Source organism: Leopardus geoffroyi, chromosome D2 (genome assembly GCF_018350155.1).
Source record: "Leopardus geoffroyi isolate Oge1 chromosome D2, O.geoffroyi_Oge1_pat1.0, whole genome shotgun sequence".
Classification (NCBI taxonomy): Eukaryota; Metazoa; Chordata; class Mammalia; order Carnivora; family Felidae; genus Leopardus; species Leopardus geoffroyi.
This window is the reverse complement of record NC_059334.1, coordinates 60,819,858-60,836,096: the sequence shown is the minus strand read 5'-3', so window position 1 is coordinate 60,836,096 and position 16,239 is coordinate 60,819,858. Positions and strand designations below refer to the sequence as shown.

The 16,239-nt window shown below is 41.4% G+C and overlaps 1 protein-coding gene, 1 non-coding gene and 1 pseudogene across 3 annotated transcripts in view; all 3 read left to right on the top strand.

The window, feature by feature from the left end:
* Positions 1 to 16,239, top strand: part of ARMH3 (armadillo like helical domain containing 3) — a 175,564-nt gene that overhangs the window by 136,519 nt on the left and 22,806 nt on the right. For both annotated transcript variants that reach the window (XM_045438667.1, XM_045438666.1), the window contains exon 24: positions 2,348 to 2,426. In XM_045438667.1, the coding sequence (XP_045294623.1) occupies positions 2,348 to 2,426 (79 nt within the window). The remainder of the gene's footprint in view (positions 1 to 2,347; positions 2,427 to 16,239) is intronic.
* On the top strand, positions 13,907 to 14,583 carry LOC123576992 (annotated as a pseudogene).
* Positions 15,760 to 15,866, top strand: LOC123577640. The gene has a single exon (XR_006701981.1). It is a non-coding gene; the product is annotated as a U6 spliceosomal RNA (small nuclear RNA).

The following is a 16,239-nucleotide window of genomic DNA, read 5'->3' as shown; positions in this document are numbered from 1 at the left end:
AATTTTACTCTGTTCCTGACCCATTACTGTCCTGTTTGATGTATTCATTCACTGAATATTTATTGAGTACCAGCTGTGTGCCAGGCACTGTGGTAGATGTTTGACATTGCTTTATTATATAAATGTTACAAGAATCCTCTTAAGATTTAGTCACTCTTTCGACAAACATTTATTTTATGCCTACAATGTACTATTCCTGGGTACTGTACTAAGTGCTAAGGTAGGTGTTATTCCCACTTTTTTTCCTCTGAGACATATAGCATCCCAAAAACCCAAAATAACAAATGGCCAAACCATGATTTTTCTTATTTAAGCTTTGGCTTATACTTTCATTATCCATATTAGATTAAATGGTTCAAGAATTTTATACTATCAGTAAATTATATTAAAAGAATATATTGATTTCAATTGTGCTACCATACATTCACTTGCATGTGCAGGTGCACATGCACACAAATTTTAATAAAGTTTTTATTTTGGAATAATTTTAGAATTATAGAAAAAGTACAAAGATAATACATAGAGTTCTTACATGCTCCTTAACCAGGTTTCCTGCATCTTCCATTACCATGGTACATTTATTCAACACTAAGAAACTGGCAATGGTACATTACTGTTAACTAAGCTCCGTATTTTATTTGGATTTCACCAGTTTATCCATTAATGTTCTCTTTCTGTTCCAGGGTCCAGTTTAGGGTATCATGTTACATTTAGTTGTCATGTCTCCTCAAGATCCTCTGGTCTGTGATGATTCCTCAAGTATAGTTTTTCGTGACCTTGACAGTCTTAAGGAGTACTGGCCAGGTATTCTGTAGAATGCCCCCAGCCTGGTTTTGTCTCATGTTTTTCTCATGATTAGATTGAGGTTATGGATTTTGGAAGTATATAACAGAAGCAAAGTGCCCTTCTCAAAAGATCATACCAAAGGTTACGTGAATACCAGATTCATGCCACATGAATGTTCACCGTCTTCACTTGGCTAATAATACAGTATTTTCCAAGATTCTTTACTGTAAAGTTACCATTTTCCTCTCTTACTACTCTATTTTATTCTTTGGAAATAAGTCACTAAGTCTAGCCTACTCTCAGTGGGAATGGGAACCTAACTCCACCTCCTAAAGGGGAGAGTATCCACACATACTATTTGAAATTGTTCTGTTAGAAAGATTTGTCTCGGGTCATGATCCCAGGGTTGTGGGATCGAACCCTGTGTCGGGCTCTATGCTAAGTGTGGAGCCTGCTTAAGATTCTCTCTCTGTGTCTCTCTCCCTCCCCCTCTTCTCCTGCCCCTCTCCCCTGCTCATGCTCTCTCTCTAAAAGAAAAGAAGAAAGAAAGATTCATCTCTTCCCATTTATTTAATCATTTTTGTATCAATTTGGAATTATGCTAAACTCTGATCTGAAACCTGTGCTTTTTCTGCCACACGAGATAAGAAGTGACAAGGACCTGTATATACACCGAAGTATTGGTTTCATGGAACTTTATTTATTTCAGATGGCAGACTTTTTTTTTTTTTTTTTTTTTTTTTTTTTTTTTTTTTTAAGAGAGAGCACTCATGGGAGAGAGAGGGGCAGGGGGAGAGAATCTTAAGCAAACTCCATGCTCAGTGTGGAGCCCCATATGGGGCCCCAATGTGGGTCGTAATCCCACAACCCTGGGATCATGACTTGAGCTGAAATCAAGAGTCGGACACTCAACCGACTGAGCCTCCCAGGCGCCCCCAGATTTCAGAGATTTTTAAGAACTATATTTGATAAGACTTGGTGACCTTGAATGTGAGGGTGATGGAAAGGAAGTGTTTGAAAATGACACTCAGATTTTGAATGGCTGGAAATAACATTGTGGTTTGAAATCATTAACTAACAAGTATGAAGGTTGGTTCTAGGCTTTGATAAAGCTCAGCTTCTTCAGAGATTGTATTTAGCCTACATGTTGGTCCAGCTTTACCAAGTGCCCTGTTCTCCTAAGTCAGAGCAGAGAAAACTACTTTTATTTCTGACTGAAACATCAGGGCCCCCTAGTGGAGAGCCCCCTGGGTCTTGTTTCTTGCCTGAAGGAGGCTTGGTTTTGTTTTTTGTTTGGTTATGAGATTTTCCCCCTGGTTCATTTGCAGAACAGAGACACTTGATTCTCCTCTTTATCTAATAAATTGTAAACACTTCTCATTTCAGAGTTATCCGTTCCCCACCATGTGACCTCATGGTCAGTAAAAAAAAAGATAGTTACTCTCTGACAATCACTCCCATGTACTCACACTCTAAACCAGAGGGTACTTGGTACTTATTTTTAACTTATTTATCTGCTTCTTCCATCTGATGCCATATTAATGTTAATTCTTTTTTTCAGGGCCATCATCAATCACTTTAACCCCAAAATTGAATCCTATGCTGCTGTGAATCACATATCCCAACTGTCAGAGGAGCAGGTAAGCCACAACCCTCCCCAGAGTTGGTGGCAGGGATCAAGCAGTTGTCCTCTCTTTGATAGCAGAGGTATTCTGTGACTGATCCTCTGGTGGCAGGAGCCAGGCTGCTAAGAGCAATTAGTAAGGGATTTGTTGATAGTACTTTAAATAGAGTGCTGGCTTCTGCTTTTGTGCCATGTAAGGGGTTCATTAATTGTATAGAAGATATGTAGGTGAAAATTCGGTGAATTATTATTTTAGAGTGGGTGATAGGCATTTCTTTTTTTAATTTTAGGCAGAGAGTCATTTTTATTTTTAAAAATAAGAAATGAGAACTTAGAAATGGATAAAACTGCCAATTAGAAAAACCCTGAGTTCAGCTTAATTTGATGCTATTTGGCTTGTTAAAATATGAGCCCTCATTGGGGCAGATTTTCCTTAGTAATTGAGTTCTATTTGCCTTGAGCAGTTATTTCTGAGCAGGTTTTTCTGTGGTATGGACTGAGTTGGAGATGCAGATAGCATTATGTGTTTGTTTTCCTTGAGTCTGGCCTGATTTCCCCTTCTCCCTAAGTGCCTGCACTCGGCACTGCATTATATAAAAGTACAGATGGGGCTTTAGCGTGGCATGGGATTGAACTTGATGTTTCAGAATGAGACTCTTGAGTTCTGTTTTTAAAAGCACCAACTGAGACATCCCATTTACACAATCTCCTTTCTTTCCTACCTGACTCCCCAGCTGGAGGGCCGGGGTAGTCATGAGTCGAGAGTAAAGGTATAAGTTCCAAACCAATAAAATATGCTCTCCCTTTTTTGCCAGTATATCGGTGAAACCCTTCTCTGAATCTTTTGCTAGCAGAGCCAACCAGCAGTGGTATGAGCGAGTGTTCCAGTGTTCCTAAAAGCTATTCAGCCAGCTCAGTGAGGCACCAGGCAAGCCTTTTCCCTAACAGGCCTCTCAGTATTCTCACCAGTGGCTCTTTCCTCAGCCAGATGGATAGGACTCTATTAGTCTGTTGTTCCCTTTGACATATTTGTTCTCTTTTGTGAGGCCAGCTGTGAGAATCCATCCTCTTATTTAAACTGCTTTTGTAAATAGCTTTCATTTTCTTTTTTCCCCAAGTCCTGTTCTTTGATGCCACTGCTTTCTGTGAGGTACTTCAAGATGCTACCTTTTCCCTGTTGGACCAGTTCAGATTGGTTTTACTATATCATTTTTATGCAAAAGAATTCAACATCCTGAGTTTTGTATAATAAGAGAAAGGGTGACTTTCCTACCACAGTGAGCTCTGGTTAGTCTAAAAGCTTTAAAAAAAAAAAAAAGAAAAGAAAAGAAAAAAGGAAGGCACATTTTCCCTGTCAGCCACGTGCAGTATTCATTCCCCAGCAGCTTGGGAAGGTCAGGCTGAAATCTTTCTACAGCAGTAGCAGCCACAGACCAATAATAAAAATCCATTCTGGCGCACGAGGCAATCTGGAAAAGGATGATTAGCAAGCACGTGTCCTCACCCTCCTCCAACTTCTCTCAAAGTTAAATGAAGTGATGAAAGTGCCTCTCAGAAAGAGTCCACAAGCCAGAGATGAGGTGATTTCTGTGGGGAGGGAGAGTACACAGTCCTATTCAAGAATGGAGAAGAGATAATGGCTCTGAAAGATTTACTTAGTGAGCAAGTAATTACATGCCTGCCGTTTGCAAGGTGTGGTGCTGTGTAGTGAGGATCCATGGTGAATAATCTGAGTGTAGTCCTTGCTGTCACAGAGTTTTGTACACTAGCTCTCTTAGCAATCCTTTTCACTTTGGGAGTGGGGGAAGGGTGTTGCTATTCTAGGACCCTTTTCAAAACTGCCCTTAAAATAGCTGTTGCTTCTCTTCCCTAGCTGACTTTGAAGGGCTCTAAATGACAGCATTAGGGTGCACTTGGTTTTATTCTTAGCACTATCAGATTAGAAGTATTTGACCGCCTTGTTAATCTCCAACATGTGTTGGAGCACTTCTCCCCCTCCACTTCTGAACATAAATGCCTACTATCACTTAATGTTAAGTGTATTCACAGCTTCCCAAAGAGCTGGCTATGGGATCCATTTGGGCCCTGTAGTTGTTAGCAGCAAACTAAGTAGAGAGAAAAAAATCAGGAACTTAATCCCCAAGTAGATTCTAAAGCACTCCTAGGGGCCACCTGGGTGGCTCAGTCGGTTGGGCGACCGACTTCAGCTCAGGTCATCATCTTATGGTTTGTGAGTTCGAGCCCCACATCAGGCTCTTTGCTGACAGCTCAGAGCCTGGAGCCTGCTTCAGATTCTGTCTCTCCCTCTCTCTCTTCTTCTCCCCCCTTGTGTTCTATCAAAAATAAATAAACATTAAGTAAGTAAGTAAATAAATAAAGTACCCCTAAAAAAAAAAAAAAAAAAGAAACCCTGAAGACTATGGATAGGTGTTAACTGGAATTTATAGCACTTAGTAAAACAGCAGACAAGAGAAGGCTCTTTGCTAGATCTGCCTGCCCAGCCTGCCGTTTTCTTCTGGCAAGAGATTTGTGAATTTTTGAGTTCCGACAGCACCCAGACACATTCCAGCCTCTGTTTGAGGCATTTCAAAGTGATATTTGTAAATTCATTATTGCTTACTGAACAAAGCCCATTCTCTTACACTGGAGCTTCTTTTCAAATTTCCAGAAGATACATGACATTTTTCTGTTACTTCTCATTGGCTTCATGGAGGGCCGAGCTTTTTAATCAGTCAATACCCTCAGTGTGACAGAATAGTTGTTCATTATCTAGTGTAATAAACTGCATGCATTGTTATAACTTTATACACATGTCACATTTGTCCAAGGTTGATGGTGAAGCTTGTTCATTTTGACTCCTTTTTGTGTATATGATAAAATATACGTAAAATTTACCATTTTAACCATTTTTAAGTGTAGAGCTCAGTGGCACTAAGTACATTCACATCTTTGTGCAGCCATCACCACCATCCACCTCCAGAACTTTTTCATCATTTCATACTGAAACCCCATGCCCATTAAACATCATCTGCCCGTTTCTCCTCCCCCCACCCCTGTACCACTGTTTTACTTTCTCTCTCTCTATATATATATGTCCTTTTTTTTTTTTTAATATCTGTTTATTTCTGGGAGAGCTCAAACGCGGAAAGAGTAGAGAGAGGGGGACAGGGGATCCAAAGCGGGTTCTGCGCTGACAGGCTGACAGTAGCGAGCCCAATGTGGAGCTCAGACTCAGACCACGAGATCATGACCTGAGCCGAAGTAAGACGCTCAACCAACTGAGCCACCCAGGTGCCCCGGTTTTTTTTTTTTTTTTTTCTTAAAGAGGGTCCATTTTGGGGTGTCTGGCTGGCTCAGTTGGTGGAATGTGTGACTCTTGATCTTGGGGATTATAGGTTCGAGCCCCATGTGTAGAGATTACTTTTAAAAGTTTTTTTTTTTTTTTAATTAAATCTTTAAAAAAAAAAAAAGTCCATCTTTCTTAAAATTTTTAACCAGTCTTTGACACCTCCCCACCGTCCTCCAAATTTTAAGAATCACTGGCATAGTTCCTTTAGTAGTAAGTACCTTATACTTTACTTGTTCCTGATGCCATCAGACCTTTGAAAATGCCCATTGAGGATCTTGAGCTCTTTTTAAGCTATTCAGTATTTGTTTTGGTTTACAAATGCTGTGACATGTTGATTTATATCAGCTCTGATTTCCTAATAGACGAGAGGAAGGACTTCATGGTAGGATTTTACGGAAGATTCTCTAGAGCTCTGAATATCTAGAGTATGTAGTCACAATTTAGGATTCAAGTCAAAACCTTCTCTGAGTGCCTGATTCCTTAAGCTTTTAGTCACATTCATGACCAATTTTGTGACTTTGAAATATCCCATGGGAAAGCAAATAAATGGTTGGCCCACCCTTGCTTTCTTCAGCCTTCATTCACCTATCAGTATTTTAGCATTTAGCACCTGCTTTGTGCTTCAGATTATGCTAGGCATTTGAGGAATAGAGAAGTATGATAAAGGGCCTTTGTTCTCAAAGGATGGAATAAGTTCAAGAGATGGCTTAACACAGCTTATCGATAGCTGACCAGTACTAGCAGTGGGATCTGTGAACTCCTGTTAGAGGAAGACCTTTGCAGGTTGTGGTGGTCAGGAAAGGCCATTTGGAGGAGAGAAGAATTGAGTTGAGCCTTGAAAGAGCAGGGATAGGAATTGGGTCAATAGAGAGGCATAGATTGTAAAATGTACTCAAAGCGAGGACCTGAAAAGGACAGAAAGAAAGGAGAAGAGTACCAGAGTTTCTGTAACCCTTGTCCTTGGATCACAGGATATCCAGAGGCTGGATGACTTAGAAATATAATTCTGGGGGCGCCTGGGTGGCGCAGTCGGTTAAGCGTCTGACTTCAGCCAGGTCACGATCTTGCGGTCCGTGAGTTCGAGCCCCGCATCAGGCTCTGGGCTGATGGCTCAGAGCCTGGAGCCTGTTTCCGATTCTGTGTCTCCCTCTCTCTCTGCCCTTCCCCCGTTCATGCTCTGTCTCTCTCTGTCCCAAAAATAAAATAAAAACGTTGAAAAAAAAATTAAAAAAAAAAAAAAAAGAAATATAATTCTGTCATTTCAGTTGTCATCACAGACCCCATAACCCACAATGTACTGACTCTCCTCCCTGACCTAATTGTACTGCCTTTGATTCAATTCATAAGTGTTAATCAAAGGCCTAGTATGAGCCAGCCTCAGTGCTAGGCATGTGATAAGGCCTAATGAGCAAACCAAGCTTTTAAAAAAAATGTTAGTGGGGCGCCTGGGTGGCGCAGTCGGTTGAGCGTCCGGGTGGCGCAGTCGGTTGAGCGTCCGACTTCAGCCAGGTCACGATCTCGCGGTCCGTGAGTTCGAGCCCCGCGTCGGGCTCTGGGCTGATGGCTCAGAGCCTGGAGCCTGTTTCCGATTCTGTGTCTCCCTCTCTCTCTGCCCCTCCCCCATTCATGCTCTGTCTCTCTCTGTCCCAAAAAAAATAAATAAACGTTGAAAAAAAAAATGTTAGTAAAAAGTACATAACAAAATTTACCATCTTAACCATTTAAGTGTACAGTACACCAGTGTTGATATGTGTGCATCATTGCACTGTTGATCTCTAGAACTTTTTCATCTTGCAAAACGAAACCCCTATCCATTGAACAACTTCCTTTCCCACCTCCTCCTCACCCCTGGCAACCACTATTCTACTTTGTTTTTCCGAGTGGGCAAACCTTTCTTGAAGCTGGTGTTCCTTTCATCCAAGTGGCTGAGGAGACTACCAGACATTTCTCTACAGGGAGACTTAGCAATTTCCCAGGAGGATAAGCAAGGTGGTCTGCTGGCATCCCCATATGTCACAGGACCATAGGACAATGTAACTAGATTCTTAAGTTTTCTACTTTCGGAATTTTATGGAGTTTTACCTCCCATTATCTCTTTAAGTCTCCACTCTCACCGTGGGCTTTGGATTTTGGACTCAGAGGAGGCACGAATAATATTGTATATTGCAAGAGGTATCTTTAAAAGTATCGTGACAAAGCAAAGAATATAACTTATTTATAGGATTAGATTAAAGTAAATTAGGGAAAAGAGATGCTTCACATCTGAAGGTTACATTGGAAGCTAGTATACCTATTAGTAATCTTTCTAAACCTTTTTGATTTTCTCCTGATCCTAAGATAAGAGCCACTACAAATAAATGCTAGGCATTGAGAAATCCTAGTGAAATCTTGGGGTTGCCGGCGGGGGCTCAGTCGGTTGAGCATCGACCTTGGCTCAGGTCATGATCTCACGGTTTATGTATGAGCCAGCTCTAGCACATTACTAGTTGTTGAGGAGCATTGGGAGAAGCAGGCTGTAAAGTTGTGAGGCAGGACTTTCTGAGCAGGGAGTGAGTGTAGCTCACTTTCCCCATGAGAGCCACTGATAGAAAGTTCTCCCTGGGACAGTTGAGATCTCTGAGTATTCCACTCTGAGAGTCCCTGTGATGTTTTTTCATCTTAGAGTAGGGCCTTAACCACCATGGAAAGCAGCCTTGACAGAGACACCTGCTGGAGACCTAAGGTTTAGGATTCCTATGATGATAGCCATGACTCAGTTTCCTGTTGTTTTTCCACAACAGCCTGTAGTTTTGCACTGCCTCTCTATAATCCTGAGTGATGGTTGCTGTGTGAACTCTTATTGAGTGCAAACATGGGACACAGCATTGGCTGTCAGAGACCCTGCCTTCCTTGTTGCCTTTGCTTAGACTCCAGCTGAATGTTGACCTGTTTGGCAGAAAAAAAAGTTCAATATGAGTTGTTTGTTAACTGGATTCACTAAAACAGGAAAGACAGAGTCAGTGGAAGAAGGATTTTCTTACAAGCTGCTTAACCTCGGAAATCAACTTTATGTTATATAGGGCATCTTAAGAAGGTCCAGATAAGAGGATAAGCTGATGATGTGCTGCCAGGATGGCCGTGGTCTCACTTGGACCAGGAGGTGGGCTTCACTGCCAGAGAAAGGGGAGTCCTCTTGGATTTTAAGAGGACACAAATAGATAAAAGGAAAGGAAAAGCTAGTAGTTCGTGAGCTGGGCACTTTTATATAGGTTATTTGCTTCATGGTTGTATCAACTATTTGGGATAGGTACAGCTATCTTATAGATGAGGATGCTAATGAGGCTAAGTAATTTGTCCATGGTCACACAGCTGTTAGTGCAAAGCCATAATGTGAACATAAGTCTGTCTGACACTGAAGTCTGAGCTCCTTCCACTTCATCAGGCCAAGGCATGTGTGACAGCTTGAGCTTGCCAGGTATTCTGAAGGAAGGTGGAGGGAGAAGCAGAGACAGTGCAGGTAATAGGGCTCATTCCTGGGGGGCGGGGGGTGGGGGGGAAAGGCCCTGGTTTGGGAAGAGACCGTTCAGTTGAGGAAGGAAAGTACTGAACAGGGGCCTGGAGAGTTTGCCTGTCAGCCAGACAGCAATGCCTGAGTAGAGGCTTCTGGCACAGTATGATAACTTTATAAATGAGGAAAGAGTCTCTTTATTCCATCAAGCATGTCAGCAAAGTTACTGTGAGAAATAAAGCTTTTCCACAGACCAAAGGCGACTTATTTTGTAATAGACAATATATTTATATGGGTCAAAATCTAAAAGCATACTGAATTTTAATTGTTTTTAAAGTGGTAGTTCCGTTTTGTTAAAACAACAACAAAACAAAGACTCTCAAAATTAATGTCCCACAGCCAAGCTAGATGAATGCAGAGGTCACTGGTGAAGAGCTCAGCTTATTATTCATCTCTGCCACTGACAGCATTTTCTCCAATTAAATATGAATTGTGAAATGTGCATTACATGAACTTCTGGTCTTCCTCAGTCAGGCTTCACTGCCACTGAAGCTTCATTGGCAGCGAATAGAGGAATAGTGTTGGAGCTTGTAGGAATTGCAGTATTTGTCGGCTTTTCCAGAGGTTACAGGGGACAGCAGCCCTTGCTTTCTTGGTTTAATCTAAGAAGGATCCTTTATTCCAATTATTAAATGAGAGTGTACAAGTAAGACTTCCCCCTTTGGTTTGTTTTTTGGTCACCTCTTTCCTCCCAAATAGATCTTCCAGGAACTTTTATTTCCACTGCAACCCTTTCCTCAGGAGGTAGCTCAAAACTCTATAAGGTGTGCTAGAAAGAGCACGGTTTGCCACTGTGGTAACATCAGAGGCCCCAAGTGTTGCCATGCAAATTTACCTCTTCCGAGTTGTGCTAACGGGAAATGTTTTTGCTGGGTACCATAACAGTACTTTGACTTTTCGCAGTGATAACTGCACAAAGGAGGTTGCAGTCTTAAAAATGACCCACTCAACTAGAAGGGAAACTGTGGTTAGCTCACAACTAGGATTTCTGGTAAAGAATTCTGTCTTTTAGGGAGGGATAGATCCGTGAGTCCTGGCAGGGAGGCAGAGACCCCATGTCACAGTGCTCGTGAGTTAGGAGCAGAGATGATGTTTTCTCTCTCCCTCCGTGATATGTTTCCAAAGAAAGACACCTCAGGTGGGGAGGACAGAGACACTTGCCTCTTGGGTTGAGCGGGGAGGAGTGGCCTGCCTATAATAAGCCACAGAGAAGGAGAACGCCTGATGCAATATTTGTGTGTCATGATTCCCCCACCTTCATTTCCTTGGCTGCCTCTTAGTGTGATTGCGTGCCTTGCTTGTGGAGGGAAAGGGCCTGGGCACTGGGCACACTGGATCTGTAATTAGTGCAAAGAAAAGCGTTACAAGGGCTGTCTAGGGCTTCAGCCAAATAAAGTCAGGGAGGTGGGGGCAACTGCCCAGGGAAATTAAAGAAAGTCACTGTCACCACTCCTTTAACCAGCTGATGGCCTCTCACTAATCACCACTGTGAGGTTCATTATCTGATCCACCTTGCTGAAGGGCAGAGCCAGTCTGTCAGATCAATAAATCTCAGGGTAGTGGAAAGCCCTTTGGTAGCAGGCTTGAAAGACATGGACGGACTGGGAGAATTGGCCGACTTATATTGGTTTTGAAATTGAGTTTAATCCTGAAGTATAGGAGACGAAAATAGAAAAAAAGGGGAAATAAACTTCTATTAGAAAAAAACTTCTACGTATTATATGCAAGGTAGCTGTATAGAGGAAACAGTTACCTTTTAAAAAGGCATCATCTTTTTTAGCCTAAGAGATTTGTTCACCTTTTGGATCCTTGTTTCCAAACAATTATATTGGATAATTGTGCCCTGGAGAGATAGCCAGGTTATCCTGGATAGAAAGTCACTGTAAGCACACAGTAGAGGGAGAAGTGCTCACTCAATAGAGTCTGTGATTTTTGTTACCAGGCTGTTATTTGTTCTAGTTCCTGGGCTGTTGGCTTGTTTTCTTTTTTTCAGCCACTTTGAGCTAAAGTGTTTTAAAAAACAACCAATCCTTGCCTCTCAAGGAAACCCTCAAGAACCTCCTTTGGTCTAAGAATTCTCTGACTTTGAGTGTCTTTGGTTAGAGCAATAAGACCAGGAATATGTGCCCTAGCCTCAAGTTCCCCAGAGTAATTTCCTTCGGTGCAACAAGTATAGAAGTATCTGCTATGTGCCAAGCCAGGGGCTGTAAAAATGCAAAGATTGTGCCTGCCTTGAAGACTTCACAATGTAAGAATCAGCATCACTACTTCTTGGTTAGACCTTTGCCTGTGTAGACCTCACTCAGCTGACGTATGCGGCATGCTTGCAGCAGCCCCACTTGATCCTGTATAAACCTAAGGACAGATAAAACCTCCCTGGTCTCCTTGTACCCTAGAGAAATATTGCCTCAGAAATCCATAAATGGTTGGCCAGTGACCCTTATTTAGAATGAGTTTCCACAAGGAGAGCCATGATCATTTCATATCTTTATCCTTGCCTCAGTTTCACTAAAAAGGCAAAAATCAGAACCTTCATTAGATTGGTAAAGACAGGAAGGACCCTATAAACCCCCAAGCTTGGCAAATTATTGAGTTTGTCAGAAGGTCCAGGTAAGTACAGCCACTTATAAAAACCTCATGTAGCTAGTGTCCGCTTGAAAAGTATTCCAGACACTGTTGATTGCCACCTAGAGCCCGTCTGTCTGTCTGTCTGTCTATCTGTCTATCTGTCTATTCTTTTTATTTTGTAGAGGGGAAGAGCATAGAGAAGGGGCAGAAAGAGGGAGAGAGAGAATCCTAGGCAAACTCCACATACAGCACAGAGCCCGACACAGGGCCCCTGAAATCATGACTTGAGCCAAAATCAAGAGTCAGAAATCAAGAGTTGAAATCAAGCCACACAGGTGCCCTTGCCCAGAGTCCATTGAATTTGTCAGGGAGGATTTCAAGGAGTGGAGGAGTGGAAAGGAGGAGCACAATGAGGAGAATCCTTGGCATTGTCAAAATACTGAGAATTCCTAACTTAGTTACTTGCCATCAGTCTGAATCATTCTTGCCCCAACCAAAAATGGAATAGTAATACCAAAAAAAGACATAAGCTTACTGCCATAGTTGTACATCTTTTTTTTTTAATTAAATTTTTTTAAGAGAAAGAGAGCATACAAATGGGAGAGAAGGGCAGAAGAGGGAGAGAGAGAGAAAGAGAGAGGGAGAATCTTAAGCAGGCTCCACCCTCAGTGTGGAGCCTGATGTGGGGCTCGATCCCACAACCCTAGGATCATGACCTGAGCTGAAATCAAGAGTTGGGCCCTCAACCAACTGAGCCACCCAGGTGCCCCCATCTTTTTTGTTTTTAATCTAGTCATGATTTACTGAATTTTTAAAAACTTTATTGAGGTATACTTGACATAATATATATCATGCAAATACATATATCCACTATCCACCCCCCCCCCCACCCCCACAACATGTAGAACATTTCCATCCCTGCAAAAAGTTCTCCTTTGTGGTCAGTCTTAACCATGAGTCTGGGCCCTAATCAACCACCAGTGTCTTTTCTGTGTGTTCTTTTGTGCCTGAGATTCATCTATATTATGACACTCTTAGGTATTTACTGAAAGAGAAATGAAAATATGTCCACTCAAAGACTTGTACACAAGTGTTTATAGTAGCATTATTCATAATAACTAAAAACTAGAAACAACCTAAATGTCCATTAGCAACTGAATAGATTAAAAAATGTGATACATCCATATAATGGAGTATTACTCCTCCATAAAACAGAATAAAGTACTGATACATGCTGCAATATGGATGACTCTTGAAAACATATGCTAAGTGAAAGAAGCCACACACAAAGACCCAAAGGATTCCATTTATTTGAAATGTCCAGAATAGACACATCTATAAAGACAGAAAATACATTAGTGGTTACCCATGGCTAGGGTTGGGAAACAGAATGGGGAATGGCTGCTAATGGGTACAAGGTTTTTTGAAGGGCTGATGAAAATGTTCTAAGTTTAGATCATAGTGATAGTTGTACAACCATGTGAATACATTAAAAGTATTAAGGGGCGCCTGGGTGACTCAGTCGTTTGATTATCCGACTTCGGCTCAGGTCATGATCTCGCTGTTCGTGAGTTCGAGCCCTGTGTTGGGCTCTGTGCTCACAGCTCAGAGCCTGGAGCCTGCTTTGGATTCTGTGTCTCCCTCTCTCTCTGCCCCTCCCCTGCTCATGCCCTGTCTCTATCTCTCTCTCAAAAATAAATAAACATTAAAAAAAATTTTAAGCATTGAACTGTATATTTTAAATGAGTTAATTTTAGGGGCGCCTGGGTGGCTCAGTCGGCTAAGCGTCCGACTTCAGCTCAGGTCATGATCTTGCGGTCCGTGAGTTCGAGCCCCGCGTCGGGCTCTGTGCTGACCGCTCAGAGCCTGGAGCCTGTTTCGGATTCTGTGTCTCCCTCTCTCTCTGACGCTTCCCCGTTCATGCTCTGTCTCTCTCTGTCTCAAAAATAAATAAACGTTAAAAAAATTTTTTTAAATAAATAAATAAGTTAATTTTATGGTATATAAATTATATCTCAGTAAAGATCTTTTTTAAAAAATGCCAAACTGTTCTCAAAAATGTACCATTTTTCATTCCAACTGACAATGAGTACGAGTTTTAGCCACTCCATATTCTTGTCACACTTGGAATTGTCTTTTTAATTTTACTTATTCTATGGGTATGCAGTGTTCTCATTATACTACATACATTACAATTTAAAAAATTAGTATTATGTTTTGCCTTGTCACATGCAAGATGTGTCACATCCAAAATGGGTCACCAGCAGCTCTCCTAGAGCCATTTGAGGAAATTTGGCCAGGGTTCTCGTTCTGTTCAAACCCACATGGTCTGATCCAGAAACACAGCCTCGATATGTGCCGGCTGTATTTTCATCAGTGCACAAAGGATATAGGCTTCATTAAGTTGGATTAAGTGAACTTCCTTGAATGGGTCATCCAAGATACCTACCTGATGGTGGATATCTAAGAGACCTAGCTTAATGCTAACTCATTTTACATAAAATAAAAATACTTCAGTTATGGTTCTTAAAAAAAATAACTTACTATCAATTTTATTTTGCATTATGACAAGTGATGTTGAGCAGTTGTCATTTGCTTACTGGCCGTTATATATCTTTTGTGAAGTGTCCAGACTATTTGCTTATTTAAAAAATCGGTGGGTGCCTCGGTGGCCCAGTTAGTTAAAGTGTCAGACTCTTGATTTTGGCTCAAGTCATGATCCCACACGGTTAGTGAGATCGAGCCTGCCTGGTGTGAGTCTGTGCACTGACAGCACAGAGCCTGCTTGGGATTCTCTCCCCCCTCTCCATCCCTCCCCCACTGTGCACACACTCTCTTTCTCAAAGTAAATAAATACTTGAATTTGAAAATCCGTTCATTTGTCTTGTGTGTGTTATTTAAGAGTTTTTGTGTATTCTGGATGCAAGTTCTTTGTCATATATATTTATTGCGAATATTTTCTTCTAGTCTATGGCTTGCCTTTTGCATTGTCTTAATGATGTTTTTTGAAGTCCAGACATTTTAATGAAGACCTATCTATATCTATTTAGTTAGTTAGTACTTAAAGTTTCTTTATTTTGAGAGAGAGAGAGAATGAGAGAGCAAACACAAGCAGGAGAGTGGCAGGGAGAGAGGGAGAAAGAGAATCCCAAGTACTGGGATCCACACTGTGAGCACAGAGCCTGATGTAGGGCTCAAACACGCCAAGTATGAGATCGTGACCTGAGCCAAAATCAAGAGTTGGATGCTTAACTTACTGAGCCACCCAGGCTCCCCTAATAACAACTAATTTTAATTGAATTCAACATTCATGAAGATAAATTTATTAATCTTTTTGTAATGATTTGTGCTTCTGTGTTTTATTTAGTAAATCTTTGCCTACTCCTAGCTGTGAAATTTTTCACCTGTATTTTCCTCTGTAAGTTTTATACTTCTAGCTTTCACATTTAGTTCCACGATCCATTTCACGTTATTTTTTTTTTTTTAAATAATCTCTGTGTTCAATGTGGGGCTCAAACTCAAGACCCCAAAATCAAGAGTCACATGCTCTACTGACTGAGACAGCCAGGCACTCCTCTGCCTTTTTTTTACATTGATTCTTTTGTATGGTGTGTGATGAGTAAATGTTCATTCTACCCCCCTCCACCCCCTACCTCACATATCCAGTTGTTCCACCGTTGTTGTTGAAAAGACTGTTCTCTCTCCTATTGAAGTGCCTTGGCACATTTGTAAAAAATCAATTGACCATATATATTTGGGTTCTGTTCCTTTGGTCTGCATGTCTAAATTTATGCCCTATATTGTTTAGATTATTGTAAGTCTGTAGTAAATCTTAAAGTCGGGTAATATTAGTCCTTTAATTTTGTTCTTTTTAAAACTTGTTTTGTGCTTGCTTTGGCAGCACACATGCTAAAATTGGAACGATACAGAGAAGATTAGCACAGCCCCTCCGCAAAGATGACATGCAAATTCAGCACGCATTCCATATTTTTACTAGAAAAAAAGTTGTTTGGGATATTCTAGGGTCCTTTGCCCTTCCATTTAAAGATGAGCTTGTCGGGGCACCTGGGTGGCTCAGTCGGTTGAGTGTCTGACATGACATGGTCATGATCTCACAGCTCGTGAGTTCGAGCCCCGCGTCGGGCTCTGTGCTGGCAGCTCAGAGCCTGGAGCCTGCTTCGAATTCTGTGTCTCCCTCTCTCTCTGCTCCTCCCCGGCTCATGCTCTGTCTCTCTCTCCTTCAAAAATAAAAACATTAAAAAAAAAAAAAAAAAAAAAGATGAGCTTGTTCATTTCTACAGAAAAAGCCTGCTAAAATTTTGATTGGAACTGCATTGACTCTAGAACCCCAAGATCAAGAGTTGT